Raw genomic sequence first — 12,992 nt, 5'->3', positions numbered from 1 at the left:
CTTTCTTCATTCTTTCCATAAATGATAATAATTGGCTAGGCCATTTTTATCGTATATAAATCTGTAAATACATGAAAAGGTACATTTTTAATGCATGCAGTTCGTTGCATATCAATTATACATTTAAAAAACTTTAAAAATTGGAAGGATCTTGAAAAAAAACTTAAACCTTTTACTGGAAAAGGGATTTTTCTAGTAAGAATTGCTTTATTTTGCGGTTGGAGCAAAAAGAGTTATGAACGCTCTTAACTGTTGCGCCGTCTCTCCAGCCCCAGATTTTAGAACTTTCTATTGTCTACTTCATACTCATAGGCTCCGTCTTTTGGCATGCCTATTATTTTAATTTTAAAACGTTTTCATGAGGCGCACTCACTCATTTCCTCGCGAATTCACCAGGTCTGCTTTCTACTCCTACTCTGGACTGTTGCCCTGCACTTGGGACACTTTGGAGAGTGACCCCGCCTCTGTCCTGAAAGGGCTTCTGTCAAGTGGAGGAGGCAAAGGTAAACCATTTGACAGACTCCAGGCAACACCCACAGAGCCCCAGATCCGGAATCCCAGGCCTTACTTACTAGCTCAGGTAAGAGTCACCAAGGGAGGCACCGGTTTTCTGGCTGTGCAGGTGGCCCACAAGTTACCCTTAAGGGAGTGTCACCATTCCAGGAGTGAGCTTAAACAATTTCCTTTTTGATTTTTGAGACAGGGCTTCTCTATGTAGCCCAGGCTGGTCTTGAACTTGTGATCTTCCTAGTCGGCCTCCTTGGGCCTCCACCACGCCTACCATTTAAACAATTTTTACAACCTATGTCTGCATTATCTTCGTATTTAGCCGAGTAAGATTGAGCACTTGCTGGTTCAGGCCCCGGGCAAAGGGTTTCTTTCCATTTGTTGTCTCTTTTGAACTACAACCTCCCAGTAAGGACTCTCGGGACCGTCGCAATGGAGAATCCGAGCTCTATTCAAAGTCACTGAACCTGGCTCAAAGCCCAGGTTCCCGGCTCCTCACTGTATTCTTGTACGGGCACTGGAGCGGAAACAGCCCCCTTTCAGGCACCAAGGAGCATAGCCTGCTTTCCCGCTTCCCCCTGTGCCAAAGGAGGCAACATCCGCCAGCGCAATCAACAGGGTCGTGCCGAAAGGAGACCTCGCCAACAACGCCATGGAGCCAGGAGGCTCCGGCTCCCGGAGGTCAACGCGAAAGTCTCGCGGCGGATGGACGCGTTGGAGCATCCATCCACCACACCTCCCGCCGCAGGCGCCAGCCAGCCGCCGCGCCTCCAGCCCCGCCGACCCAACGCGCGTGCGCGGGGCCAGAGGGTACGCCCTCGCGAGCGCGCCGTGAGCGGGGCGCGTGACCGGGAGCGATCGCGCGCGCGCGCGCGTGCGTGGCCGGGTAGCTCGGGCACGCCGCGAGTCGGCGTCGGCGTCCGCGCGCGCTGCGGGCCGAGGCTTGTGTGGGCTGTGGCAGCGAGCGAGGCAGCGGCGCCCCGGAGCGGAGGGGACGCGCGGGCCTCGCGCAGCGGGAGCGGACGGTTTCGGAGCGGACGCGGGGCCTCGACGGGGACAGCCGGGCCTCGCCGCTGCGCGCCTCGCCGGCGCCGGCCGCTTTCCCGGCCCGGAGCGGCCGCGCCCCGGGAGACGCGCGGTGACACGGGCCTAAGGCGCCGCGGGCGTCTTCGCCGCTCGGACCCGTGCGGCCCGGTGCGGGGCGGGGACGAGCGCCTGGGCAGGTGCAGCCCCCGGGCCCGCGTGCGAGGTGCTTACCGCGCCGCTCGGCTCGGCCCGTCCCGGCTCGCAGCGGCCGCGCGCCCCCCTCCGCGGCCGGAGCCCGGTCGCCGCCCCGCCTTCTCTGGGGAGCGGCCGGGACCCTGGGCTCGCGCGGGAGACGACGCGCCACAAACTTTGCCTTTTATTGTTCCTAGCCCTTTAAGTGCAAAGGACTCGGTTGGGCAGGAAAAATGTCCTTCTTCAATTTCCGTAAGATCTTCAAGTTGGGGAGCGAGAAGAAGAAGAAGCAGTATGAACACGTGAAGAGAGACCTGAACCCCGAAGAGTTTTGGGAGATTATAGGAGAACTGGGCGACGGAGCCTTTGGCAAAGTGTATAAGGTAAGGGAGAGAAAATGGGAAGTTGCCTTAGGAGATGAAAGGGCCGCCTGTCCGGAGTGGCACGAGGACTTCACCCCCCACACCCCTTCCCGTATCCTTCCCTCTCCTTTGGCTTTGTACATTGAAACTTCAGCTCAGCATCCCAGCAGTGGCTCCGACGCTAGGGCTCACTGAGTACGGTGGGGGCCGGATGCAGTTTCCAGAGTGATGGCTGTGCAGTCTACCCTGTCAAACCTCGAAAGAAATGAGTGTGGTTTAATGGGAGGGGAGGGCAGTTGTGGCCCTAAAGTATTTTAAAATCGGAAACCCGTGAGCTTTTCTGTTTGCTAATGTTTGTTTACTAATGGCGTTTGCATGTGTGCTTGTAACCGAAACCGGTAACTTCTTGGACATGGGGCATGGAGCTGGCAGTATATAGTTCAAATAAAACCAGAGCAAAATGATTGCCAGTTTGCAGTCTGTTCTTGAGTTGGTTGCTTGGCGACATGGAATGGAATTTCTGACAAAATTTCCAGAAGAAAATCTGCATTTCATCCTAGTTTCTAAATATAATAAGTATTGGCTAGAAGGCAGTACCAGTGCTTGAGGAATTAAAAAAATAATACACGCATATTTATTTATTTCAGTAGAGGTTTGATGTTTCAACATGGAGGTGTGAATGTTAACTGTTTACCCTGTCCTAGGAAGTATATGGGTGATGTCATTGGAATATTTACTTCCTGAAGGGTGAGGTTTTTATGAGCCACAGTTTAGGGGAAGGACCCACCGGGTTGCCTAGAAGTGAAAACATAAATATAAGACTTTTCAGTTTAACATAATTTGGCCCCCCGTGGGAGCCCTGGGAGTGGGCAGGTCAGGTAGTGTCCACATGTCCATGGATGGGGACCCTGAAGCTCAGAATTAGCTCATGGCACATTGCTTCAGTCTAGCCTTGCACTCAGGTCTTCTGGTCCCATGTTAGCAGTGGGTTTTTACTTTAGCTTCGTGAGGTAGAAAGCGTTTCTTCTATTTTCTAAGCGTAGTACACTTTGTCCTGTAATGCCTGTCTTCAGTGTGTTCTGTAATGCCTGTCTTCAGTGTGTTCTGTAATGCCTGTCTTCAGTGTGTTCTGTCAGAATCCCAGTCCTCTTTTTTTTTTTTTTTGGTCCATCCTGACAGTTTCATTGCTTTCTGTGTTTTCAGAACATGTTCACAGGGCTACTGTAGCACTTGTCACATATTACAGTTGACATTTTCACATTTAGATAATACAATTAAGGCCCAAAGTTTCACATTGGAATCTGTTTCTCAGCAGATGCATTTCCTCAGGGATTTGTTGCAGTGACAGTGTATGTTATCTTGGGATGAATGTGTTGGAAGTTGGCATATCGTATGGCTTCTTCAGGAGCTTACAGTGTGAGCTGCATGGTGGGAAGGGCATTTAGTGCGGTCGGAAAGTCGCTGTCCTGGCCACCTCCCCCAACTTCCATCTTCTTAGTTGTAAAGCTCTCGGTTTCCTTAAACATTTCTTCAGGTCTTTCTACCTATTAATGTCCAAAAACTGAACATGCAGTTCTGAGGAAAGATAACCCACAAGGCCTGTCAGTGAGGGTGGTGGGTGGTCATGCACAGTTTCCGTGGTGTGAAGACTTTCATCAGATGCAAACAGCAGAGGATTAAGAGCATGGGCAGGATGGTGCTTGCTCTCCACACAGCACTCTGTGACCTTGGGCAAGTTACCTTTTTATTCAGTGACCGACTTCCCTCATTGGGCTCTGCCAGTATCTGTAGTGTAGATATATAGAAAGTATAAGGCAGCCAGAAGGGGTTCAGTAAATGGTAGAAATTGCTGTTATTACCCGTAGAGGTCATAGAAGCAAAATGTGAGATGGGAGAGGAAAAGGGACCCATTAGGCAAGAAGCTGTTGGCTTGCTTCTGTGGCAGATGTGCCTTTTACTCTACATCCTATTGCAGTGTTAGTTGAAATTTCCTGAAAAATTTGAGACTTCATGTAGCTCAGCATGCATAATTTCAGTGGGCTGAATTCAGTGATGTTGAAGGACACAAGTTCTTTGCATTTGCTTTTGAGGAGTCAGGCAGGAGTTTTTCTTTTACTTTTTTAAACAAAAATCTAAATTTGAGTTTATCTGAGTTTTTGGCTTTCTTTTTCTTTTCCCAAATATTGTTTATTTTTCAGGATTCTCTGGAAATTGTACATGTATGTGAGGGAAAGTAGAGTTCTTTTTGTGGGGTGAATGCTATTATACCTTATTTTATATTTTTGGTAGTGTGCATTAAGCAACTATTTTAAAACTTGACTCCAGCTACCACTTGCTTATAGAAGCTGGTGACCATTAAAATACTAAATTGTAAATAGGAAATTATGTTTTGTAGTTTAAAAAATATTTATTTTAATTTTATGTGCTTTGGTGTTTTGCCTGAAGATATGTTTGTGTGAGGGTGTCAGATATTGGAGTTACAGACAGTTGTGAGTCACCATGTGAGTGCTAAGAATTGAACCCAGGTACTCTGGAAGAACAATCAGTACTCTTAACCGCTGAGCCATCTCTTCAGCCCAGTTTTGTTTTTTGTTTTGTGTGTGTGTGAAAGATGTATTTATTTATTTTTGTGTTCTGCCTGCATGTACACTTGCATGCCAGAAGAGGGCATCAGATCCTAATACAGATGGTTGTGAGCCATCTTGTGGTTGCTGGGAATTGAACTCAGGTCCGCTGGGAGAGCAGACAGTGCTCCTTTTTTTTTTTCCTCGGCTTTTCAAGACAGGGTCTCTCTGTATAGCCTTGGCTTTCCTGGACTCACTTTGTAGACCAGGCTGGCTTGGAACTCAGAATGATCTGCCTGCCTCTGCCCTCTGCCTCCCGAGTGCTCAGATTAAAGGCGGGCACCACCATGCCTGGTGCTAATTAAGCTATTTTAATTCTTACCAGCAGTATATAAAGCTGTCTTTGATCTTTATTCTTGTCAACATTTTGTATTTTTAGAATTTTTAACCATCTGATTATTAATAAATACTTTTTATATGTTTATTGTTTAACTTTTTTGTGTTCCATTCTCTTGTTCATTTTGTGTCTGTAGTATATGCATTTGTAGTATATTTATGTATATTATAAATGTGTGTGTGTGTGTGTGTGTGTATATATATATATATATATATATATATATATATATATATATATAATTTTAACCATTTGCTGGTTATGGTATTATAAATACCTTTTCATTCATGACTTGTGTTTTTATTTTCATTATAATGTCTTTGCTGAGAGACTTCTTTGTGTCAGTATAGTACTGTTTTTCAGCTTTTTTCTCTTCAAGCTAATGTTTATTTTTAAGGCTTTCTTTCCTAAACGAATATCATGAAGATATTCTACTTTATTTTCCAAAAGCTTTAGAATTGTACCTTTAGCAAGTCCACAGTTTGGATAGACTAAATTTTTTTTTTTTTCAAGAAAGTGTTTCTCTGTGTAGCCTTGACTGTCTTGGACTCCCTTTGTCCAGGCTGGCCTTGAACTCACAGGGATCCACCTGCCACTGCTTCCCTGAGTGCTGGCCTACGATAGCACCAGGCTTGGCTGTAGCCTGAAGTTTTGTGTGTGGTGTGAGGTAGAGATCCTCCCACTAGGAGTACTTAGAGTTCCAGAACCATTCAGGTTCTTTCCCTCAAGGGGGCGGCTTTGAAACGTTTTATCTACTGTGTAACCACATCTTTCTGTGGTTTTTAATTTATATTATCTCACTCTCCTAGTTAGGAGAGCATTAAAGTAAGTTCCTACTAGAGTAAGACTGTCCCTTACTTTTTTCAAGTCTCTAGTATGAACACTTACATGTATGTTTTAGAAATATCTTGATTGAAATTCAGAAAAACAACCACAAACTATTGTACTATTTTTGAGAGTTTTATTAAATTTATGATTTAATGTCTTTCTGTGTATATATTTTTATCTTTGTCTATACGTTTCCCCAGTAATGGGTTCTAGTTTTTTCCTACAATTCTTGGGAGCACAAACTACTTCAACATGTCCTTGTGTTTAGGATTTTTTTTCTTGATTTTTGTGTGAAACTTTTAGTAGCGTTCTGAGAAAGAATCTATAGAAAGTATATTTTTAGATTCTGCTGTTGGAATATCTTCTGTTTATAATACATGGAGTAGCACGTAGAGTTCTACTTCAAAACAGTTTTCCTGGAATTTTTAAGAATGAGAGTTTTTCTGATTTTGTTTCATTTATCGTTTTTTGGCTTCAAGTGTTGATGTTGAAAATCTGATGCCAGTTTGTTTCCCGATTCCTTGTGATCTTTTTCTCTTCATAGCGGTTAGGATTTGCTTTCTTCTTTTGGTAATACACAGATGAGTCTCCCCACTCCCCACTGTGCTTTGCTGGACCTAGTCCTTTCAGTGCAGAGGCTCATGCCTGTCGCTTCTGTGGCGTTTCCTCATGTTATTTATTTGGTACTTTCTTCCCCTGCCCCGGTTTTAAGATTCTTCCATCTCCTAATTCAGTAGATAGTTAATATCTACTTGATGTCTTGGGAGCCTTGATAGACCTGCCATTCTTTCTTTTCTAAAGCCTTCTGTTGTCTTTACATCCCTATCCTGTGTCTGCTTCTCAGGCCCTTTTGCTAATGGACCCTTAAGTGTTGAGTTTCTCAGGGTTTGCATGGATCGGTCTCTTTCCCCTCCCTTTCCTGTCTTCCTACCCCTTCTCTTCCTCCGTGGCCCTGGGTGCTCTGGAACTCCCTGTGTTGATGAGGCTGGCTTTGACCTTCTGCTTGTGTTTCCCTAGGATTACAGACATGTGCCACCACCGTGGTTTCCTTTTCTCCTTTGTTGATGAGAACCCTTTTTCTCTCATGCTTTAGTTACCACTTAAATGCAATTTATGTCTTGTTCAAAGATTGTTCTTGAAATTTAGATTCACACAAACAGCTGTCCATTAGCAGGGCCTTGAACTTTTTTTGAGCCAGGTCTTGCTGTATATAGCTCTGGTTGGCCTTGAATTGGCAATGTAGCCTAGGCTACTTAGGCTCCTAAGGCTCCTAAGTGCTGGGGTTACAGGCTTGGTGATGTAATGTATGTGGCTGGCCGCAATTTAGGATTGAGTTGACAGTTAGCTTGAACAAGTGCAGAACACAAGTTCTATATTGCTGGCCCCTAGTTTATTCCTGTGGTCTTTTTGGTATTTACCATCTGGAGCTACTGTTTGCTTAGACACGTCTTCTGTTGTTTAAGATAGGGGGTTGGGCGGGGTCTCACATACCTACCACAGTGTGGCCTTGAAGTCTTAACTCTTCCTGCCAGTTCTGAGATTACTGACATAGTCTTTCCCTTCTACCTTTCTAGAGGTTATTGTTATTATTTTTAATTTCCTTTTTCAATTAGCTTATAAAATTGCAGGTTTCTGTATGCATTTCCCACATACTTAGTTTTGGTTGACTCTCCCTGCCCCCACTTTTGCATGCTCTTGCCCTACCCCTCCTTCTCACATTTCCCTTCCCAAAAACTTATATACATTTTATTTTAATTAATTGAGTAATGAAATTAGTGTGTGTGTGTGTGCATGTATGTGTGTGTGTGTGTGTGTGTGTGTGTGTGTGTGTGTGTTGGTCAAATGCCAATCTCAGGAGCTGATTCTCCCTGGGATTGAACGCTGGTTGTCAGGTCTTCCCCCATGTGCCCCTACCTGCTGAGACATCTGGCTGGTCCAAAAATCTGCAAATTATACCTGATTAAACATGCCTTCCCCTCTCCCCTCTAGTTTCTTGGTCAAAACTCTGTCTTATATGTACTGATATGGTTGATGGTTGTTATTGCTGTGTTTGAGCTTGATAAAAATGCGTTCTTTTGAGTAAGGCTATATTTTTGGTATAATGAATGAGACCATTTGATCTTTTTTTCTATAGTATTAAAATTTTTGAAATGCTACAGTTTACAGTTTATTTTTTTGTTGATAGCATTTGGATTATTTTTACTTTTTGTATATTAATAGTAAGATTAATCTATGTACGTACATATTTTTTCTTGTATATGTGTGTGTGTATGTGTGTGCATGTGTGCTTGCAGTTTTGTCTGTGTGTGGACATGTGTTGAGGGGTGATTGTCTAAGTGTGCAGAGGCTCAAGGTTCAATTGCTCTCAACTCATTCAGGCATAGTCAGAGGTCTCTCAGTTGAGCTCAGAGCTTCCTGGCAGGGCTAATTTGCTGGCTAGCTTGCTTCAGGGATCCTGTTTACCCTTTCCTGGTGCTGGAGATACAGGCAGGCCACCATGCCCACATGGGATTTACATGGTTTTTGGGGAATTTGAATTCAGATCCTCATGCTTCTGTTTAAGCCCGTTAACCACTGAGCTATCTCCCCAGATAGAAGTTACCTTCCATAGTCTAGACTAGCATAGGATTTGTAGCCCAGTCTGCCCTTAAATTTGTGGTCTTTCTCCCTCTGATTCTCAAATGTCAAGACTGCAGGCTTATGCCACCTAAGCTGGTATCTTCAGTATTCTCATGTGTGCTGTGTGTGTTGTTTTTTGTTTGTTTCTAGTTTTCGGTGCATATCTTCATTCTTTTATGTTGGATGTGAACCTGGGAATGGATTTTCTTGCTTATAAGTAGTTATGTCAGTTTGTACCCCCACCAGGAGGATACTAGAAATATTTTAGTAAATTTTTGATTACTATGACTGAATACCGTGGATTGAATATAAAGAATAGTCTTATTTGGCTTATGATCCTACAGTTAGGATCATCCAAGAGCTTGGCACAACATCTGCTCAGCATCTGGTGAGAGTGTTCTTCTATGACAAGAAACCTCACAGGGAAGACAGGAAATGTGTCAAGATTTGCCTAATAGCCTAAGTATTTCTCTGGTGATGCATTAACCCGTCAGTGGACTCTGATTATTGAAGCAGATACTGACTACAAAGTGTGTGCAAGGGAACTTCTTGGGCATGACAAAGTGACAAAATGATCTAAAGCTTGACTGTGGCAGTGCCCTCCTGATCCTGTAGCTTCCCTAAAGTTCCACCTCCAAAAGCCATTAACGTATGAATTTGGGGGTTAAATTTCTAGCATTTGAAGTCATATGTTCACACTTTCCCAGGCTGCCCTGTGTCCTTAGGTGAGAACTCAGACAGTAAAGTGCTTGCAAGGACCAGAGTTGAGTCTCTGAGAATCCGTGTCAAACAGCTGGGCACCCTTGTGGTCCTGGTGCTGGGAAGGTGCAGGTGCAGGATCCTTGACTAGCTGCCTTAGCTTATTGGTGAGTTCCAGACCAGTGAGGGTCCCTGTCTCAAAAGACAAGGTCAGTAGTCCCTGAGGAACAGCGGTGAGGTTGTCTGCCTGCCTCCACCCACACAAACGCACGTGAGCATGTACATGAGTACACTTAAATGTGTGCACACACACGGGCACACGGGCACACACACACACCCCACACACAGCTTTACCCAGCTCTTTTCCCAAGTCTGTAAGAGAAACAGTTCTGCTAAGGTCCACAGCTTCTTGGATATAAGTTGCTGCTGCTACTATATAAATGTTGCATCTTCATTATAAAAATCGATACTGTTCATCTAGGGCTACACAGAGAAACCCTGTCTCAAAAAAAGCAAACAAAAAACTTGGTATTGTTATGTACTAAAATGGGAACAGAAAGGTTTTAATTTCAAAACAATTTTTAATGGATGATACTGATCCAAACTCCGCTGAACTTATTTTCTTTCCCAAAACTTGATTTTAGAAGGTTGTAAGTAAATACTTCATCTCAAGGTTATGAAAAGAAAAATGTCAAAAGCAGGACAACTTGCTTTCTTCTCCATTTTCTTGTTAGCTTTCTGCTTTTCTATGTGGATATAATTATTCAATGAGCACATAAGGAGTAAAGCAATGTTTAGCCTTTTGATTATCAGATAGTCATCTCTGCCAGTTTATCAGTGTATCGCCTCACCCGCCTTCCTGTAAATTAGTGCGAGATATTAGTAGGAGTGTTTTTTTTTAATGGAAAGTATTTGAATTAGTCTTCCTTTTCTCTTATTATTCTTCTCCCCCCTCCCACGAGCACTTTTCACATATTAAGCATTTTGCCTCATGTATTTTTTAAAAACAATTACAGTTTGCTGATTTATTTTGTGCATGTTTGTGTGTGGGAATGCATGCTATGACACACATGTGGGTCAGAGGACTGCTTGAGGATAGAGTCTGACTCTGCTTCATAGGTCAGGGGACCAAACCCAGGTAGTCCTGGCAGCAGGGGCCTTTGTGTGTTTCTCAGAGGTTTATAGTTTTAGGTCTTATCTTTAGATTTTTTATGCTTTGAATTAATTTTTATATGTGATACTAGATAAGTGCCAACTTAATTGTCTCGCACATGGGTAATATTTTCCAAGTATGATTTATAGAACCAACTCTCTTGTCCTGTCCCCATCTTTGACAGCCTTGGTGAAGATCATGACCACACATGTTAGCTTCTCCAACATTCCGTTGATCCGGCTCTATCTTTACACCCATGCTACACTATTTTGAGGAGTAAGTTTTGAAATAAGGAATTAGGGGCCCTTGAGTTCTTCTTTTCCAAGGATTGTTTTGGCTATTTAGGGTATTTGAAATTCCATATTTTAGGATGGCCTTTAAAAATTTGTTGTTGTTGTTGTTGTTGTTGTTTTTTTAGACAGAGTTTTTCTGTGTTAGCCTTGTCTGTCCTGGACTTTTTGTAGACCAGGCTAACCTTGAATGCACAGAGATCGCCTGGCTCTGCCTCCTGAGTGCTGAGATCACAGGCGTGCACCACTGCTCCTGGTTTAGGATGACCTTTTTTTATGTCTGCAAAAACTTGAGGTTTTGACAGAGTGTTTACATGAATGTATAGCAATACTAACATTTTAACAATATTGTCTCTAATCCATGAACATACAATGTGTCTTCATTTTTTTTTTTGTTTTTTGTTTTTTTTTTTTGTTTGTTTGTTTTTTTGAGACAGGGTTTCTCTGTGTAGCCTTGGCTGTCCTGGACTCACTTTGTAGACCAGGCTGGCCTCGAACTCACAGCGATCCGCCTGCCTCTGCCTCCCGAGTGCTGGGATTAAAGGCGTGTGCCACCACGCCCTGCCTCATTTTTTTTTAATGTCTCATTTCTTTTCAGTAGTATTTGGTTCTTTTCACTGTATAACTTTCCTGTTGTCTTTATTAATTTAGAAATGTTTCATTTTTTGCAATGCAACTGTAAATACAACTAAGAGTTTTAAAATTTAAAAGGCATTTATTTTTCTTAAATTAATTCCAGACGGTAGGATTCCTTTGTCTTATTTTTAAGTATGTATCTTGAAATTCTTTGTAGTCTCAGTTTTCCTGTCTCTTTTAGCATGTTCAGGCCACTCAGAGTCAGCGTCTGTGAAGTAGGTAGGACAGTGGTGTAATCTGAGAGTTGGTAGACATTTTAAATGTCCTTATGCTCTGGGTGGCTGGGGTCCCACTCCTTGTATAGGTGGTAGATAATACCCTTTGCCTTTCAACACTCAGAACCAGAAGCAGCCAGATTAAAGTATCAATATTAGGGATTACAGAAGAGATTGAATCTTTTGATTTTTATTTTTTCCCCTTTTATATTTATCCTGCATGAGGTTTAACCTTTCTCTTTAGATTGATACCTTTGTAGAGCCTGGAATCAATTCAATGTTCTTTGTAGATTGAAAAAAAAAAAGACTTATTTATTTATTATGTATGTAGTGCTCTCCTGCATGTACGCCTGCACACCAGAACAGGGCATTAGATCACATTGTAGATGGTTGTGAGCCACCATGTGGGTGCTGGGAATTGAACTCAGGACCTCTAGAAGATCAGTCAGTGCTCCTAACCTCTGTGTCATCTCTCCAGCCCTCTTTGTAGATCTTTTAAATTTCTTACTCTCTCCCCTCTCTCCTCTTCCTCCTCCTCCTTCTTCTTTTTAGGTATTTTAATTTCTAGCTGAGATTTTTTAAATTAAAATCTGCTTGTTATAAAAATATTATGTAGTCTCAAAATGTAGAACAGTAGAAATAAAATAGGATTTAAAAATTCCTCACCACCCAGGAACTTAAAACAGTAGTTCAGGAGAGTCTAGTTTTTACCCTCCTTCATTTAGAACATAAAATCAATACAGAGAACTCAGGCAAATTATGCCTCCCACAGTCTTTTACTTAGTAAAGTAGCCACGCTATATTGTTAAGTTATGAAAATAAAAATATAATGACTTTGAGTGTCCATGGCTGATCCTTGAAACCCTTTGTCATAAATTGTATTTTAGTACTTGTTATCCTGCTATTACTTTTTATTGATAGTTGCATAAAGTCTTTATGTGGGCCTAACAGAGTATGTGTTTAGCATCTGCAAGGCTGTGGGTTCAGTCCCAAACTCTGTTGAAGAGAGCATCAGCATTATTACATATCTGCACAATGGGAGTCCTTATCTTCCAAGAAGATCTTGGAGAGGATTTTGCAGTGCTCATTTAAGAAGTGCTGGACCTTATGTGGTGTTCTCTCAACACTCCACAGGTGGAGGCAGGAGGAACCCTAGTTTGAGGCCAGCCAAGAATACTGCAGCAGGATCCCATCTCAAAGCCTCTAATGATCAGAGGATGATAGTATATGGAAAAATACAAGTATCAGATAATGGTTAGTCAGATGGAATTCAGAGGAGTCAAGTTTAAATTTCCATATATTCACAGGGACAATAGATGTACAATAGCAATTTAGATGAAATGTCTTGGATTGTTGGCAAATTTTTATTAGTATTTTCTTCTTTGGTCTAGAAAATAATAGCCCCTCTTTTTATTTTCCTTTTATTTTTTTGAAATAGGTTATAGTTTGGACTGACAAACTATGTAGCTTATGCTGACCTCCAACTTGGAAAAATCCTCCTGCCTCA

At 42.7% G+C, this 12,992-nt stretch overlaps 1 protein-coding gene across 2 annotated transcripts in view; it reads left to right on the top strand.

Annotated features, from left to right (window-relative positions):
* The first annotated feature begins 1,845 nt into the window (after window positions 1–1,845).
* SLK (STE20 like kinase) overlaps window positions 1,846–12,992 on the top strand; it is a 54,725-nt gene continuing 43,578 nt past the window's right edge. The window contains exon 1 of one of the 2 annotated variants that reach the window (XM_084763070.1): window positions 1,846–2,108. In XM_084763070.1, coding sequence (XP_084619196.1) covers window positions 1,959–2,108 — 150 coding nt within the window. In that variant the 5' untranslated portion in view covers window positions 1,846–1,958. The remainder of the gene's footprint in view (window positions 2,109–12,992) is intronic. The other variant, XM_084763071.1, reaches the window with a different exon arrangement.

This window comes from Acomys minous, assembly GCF_964271855.1.
Source record: "Acomys minous genome assembly, chromosome: 2".
Lineage (NCBI taxonomy): Eukaryota > Metazoa > Chordata > Mammalia > Rodentia > Muridae > Acomys > Acomys minous.
Note: the sequence above shows the minus strand (reverse complement) of the source record. Positions and strands in the feature narration are given on the sequence as shown.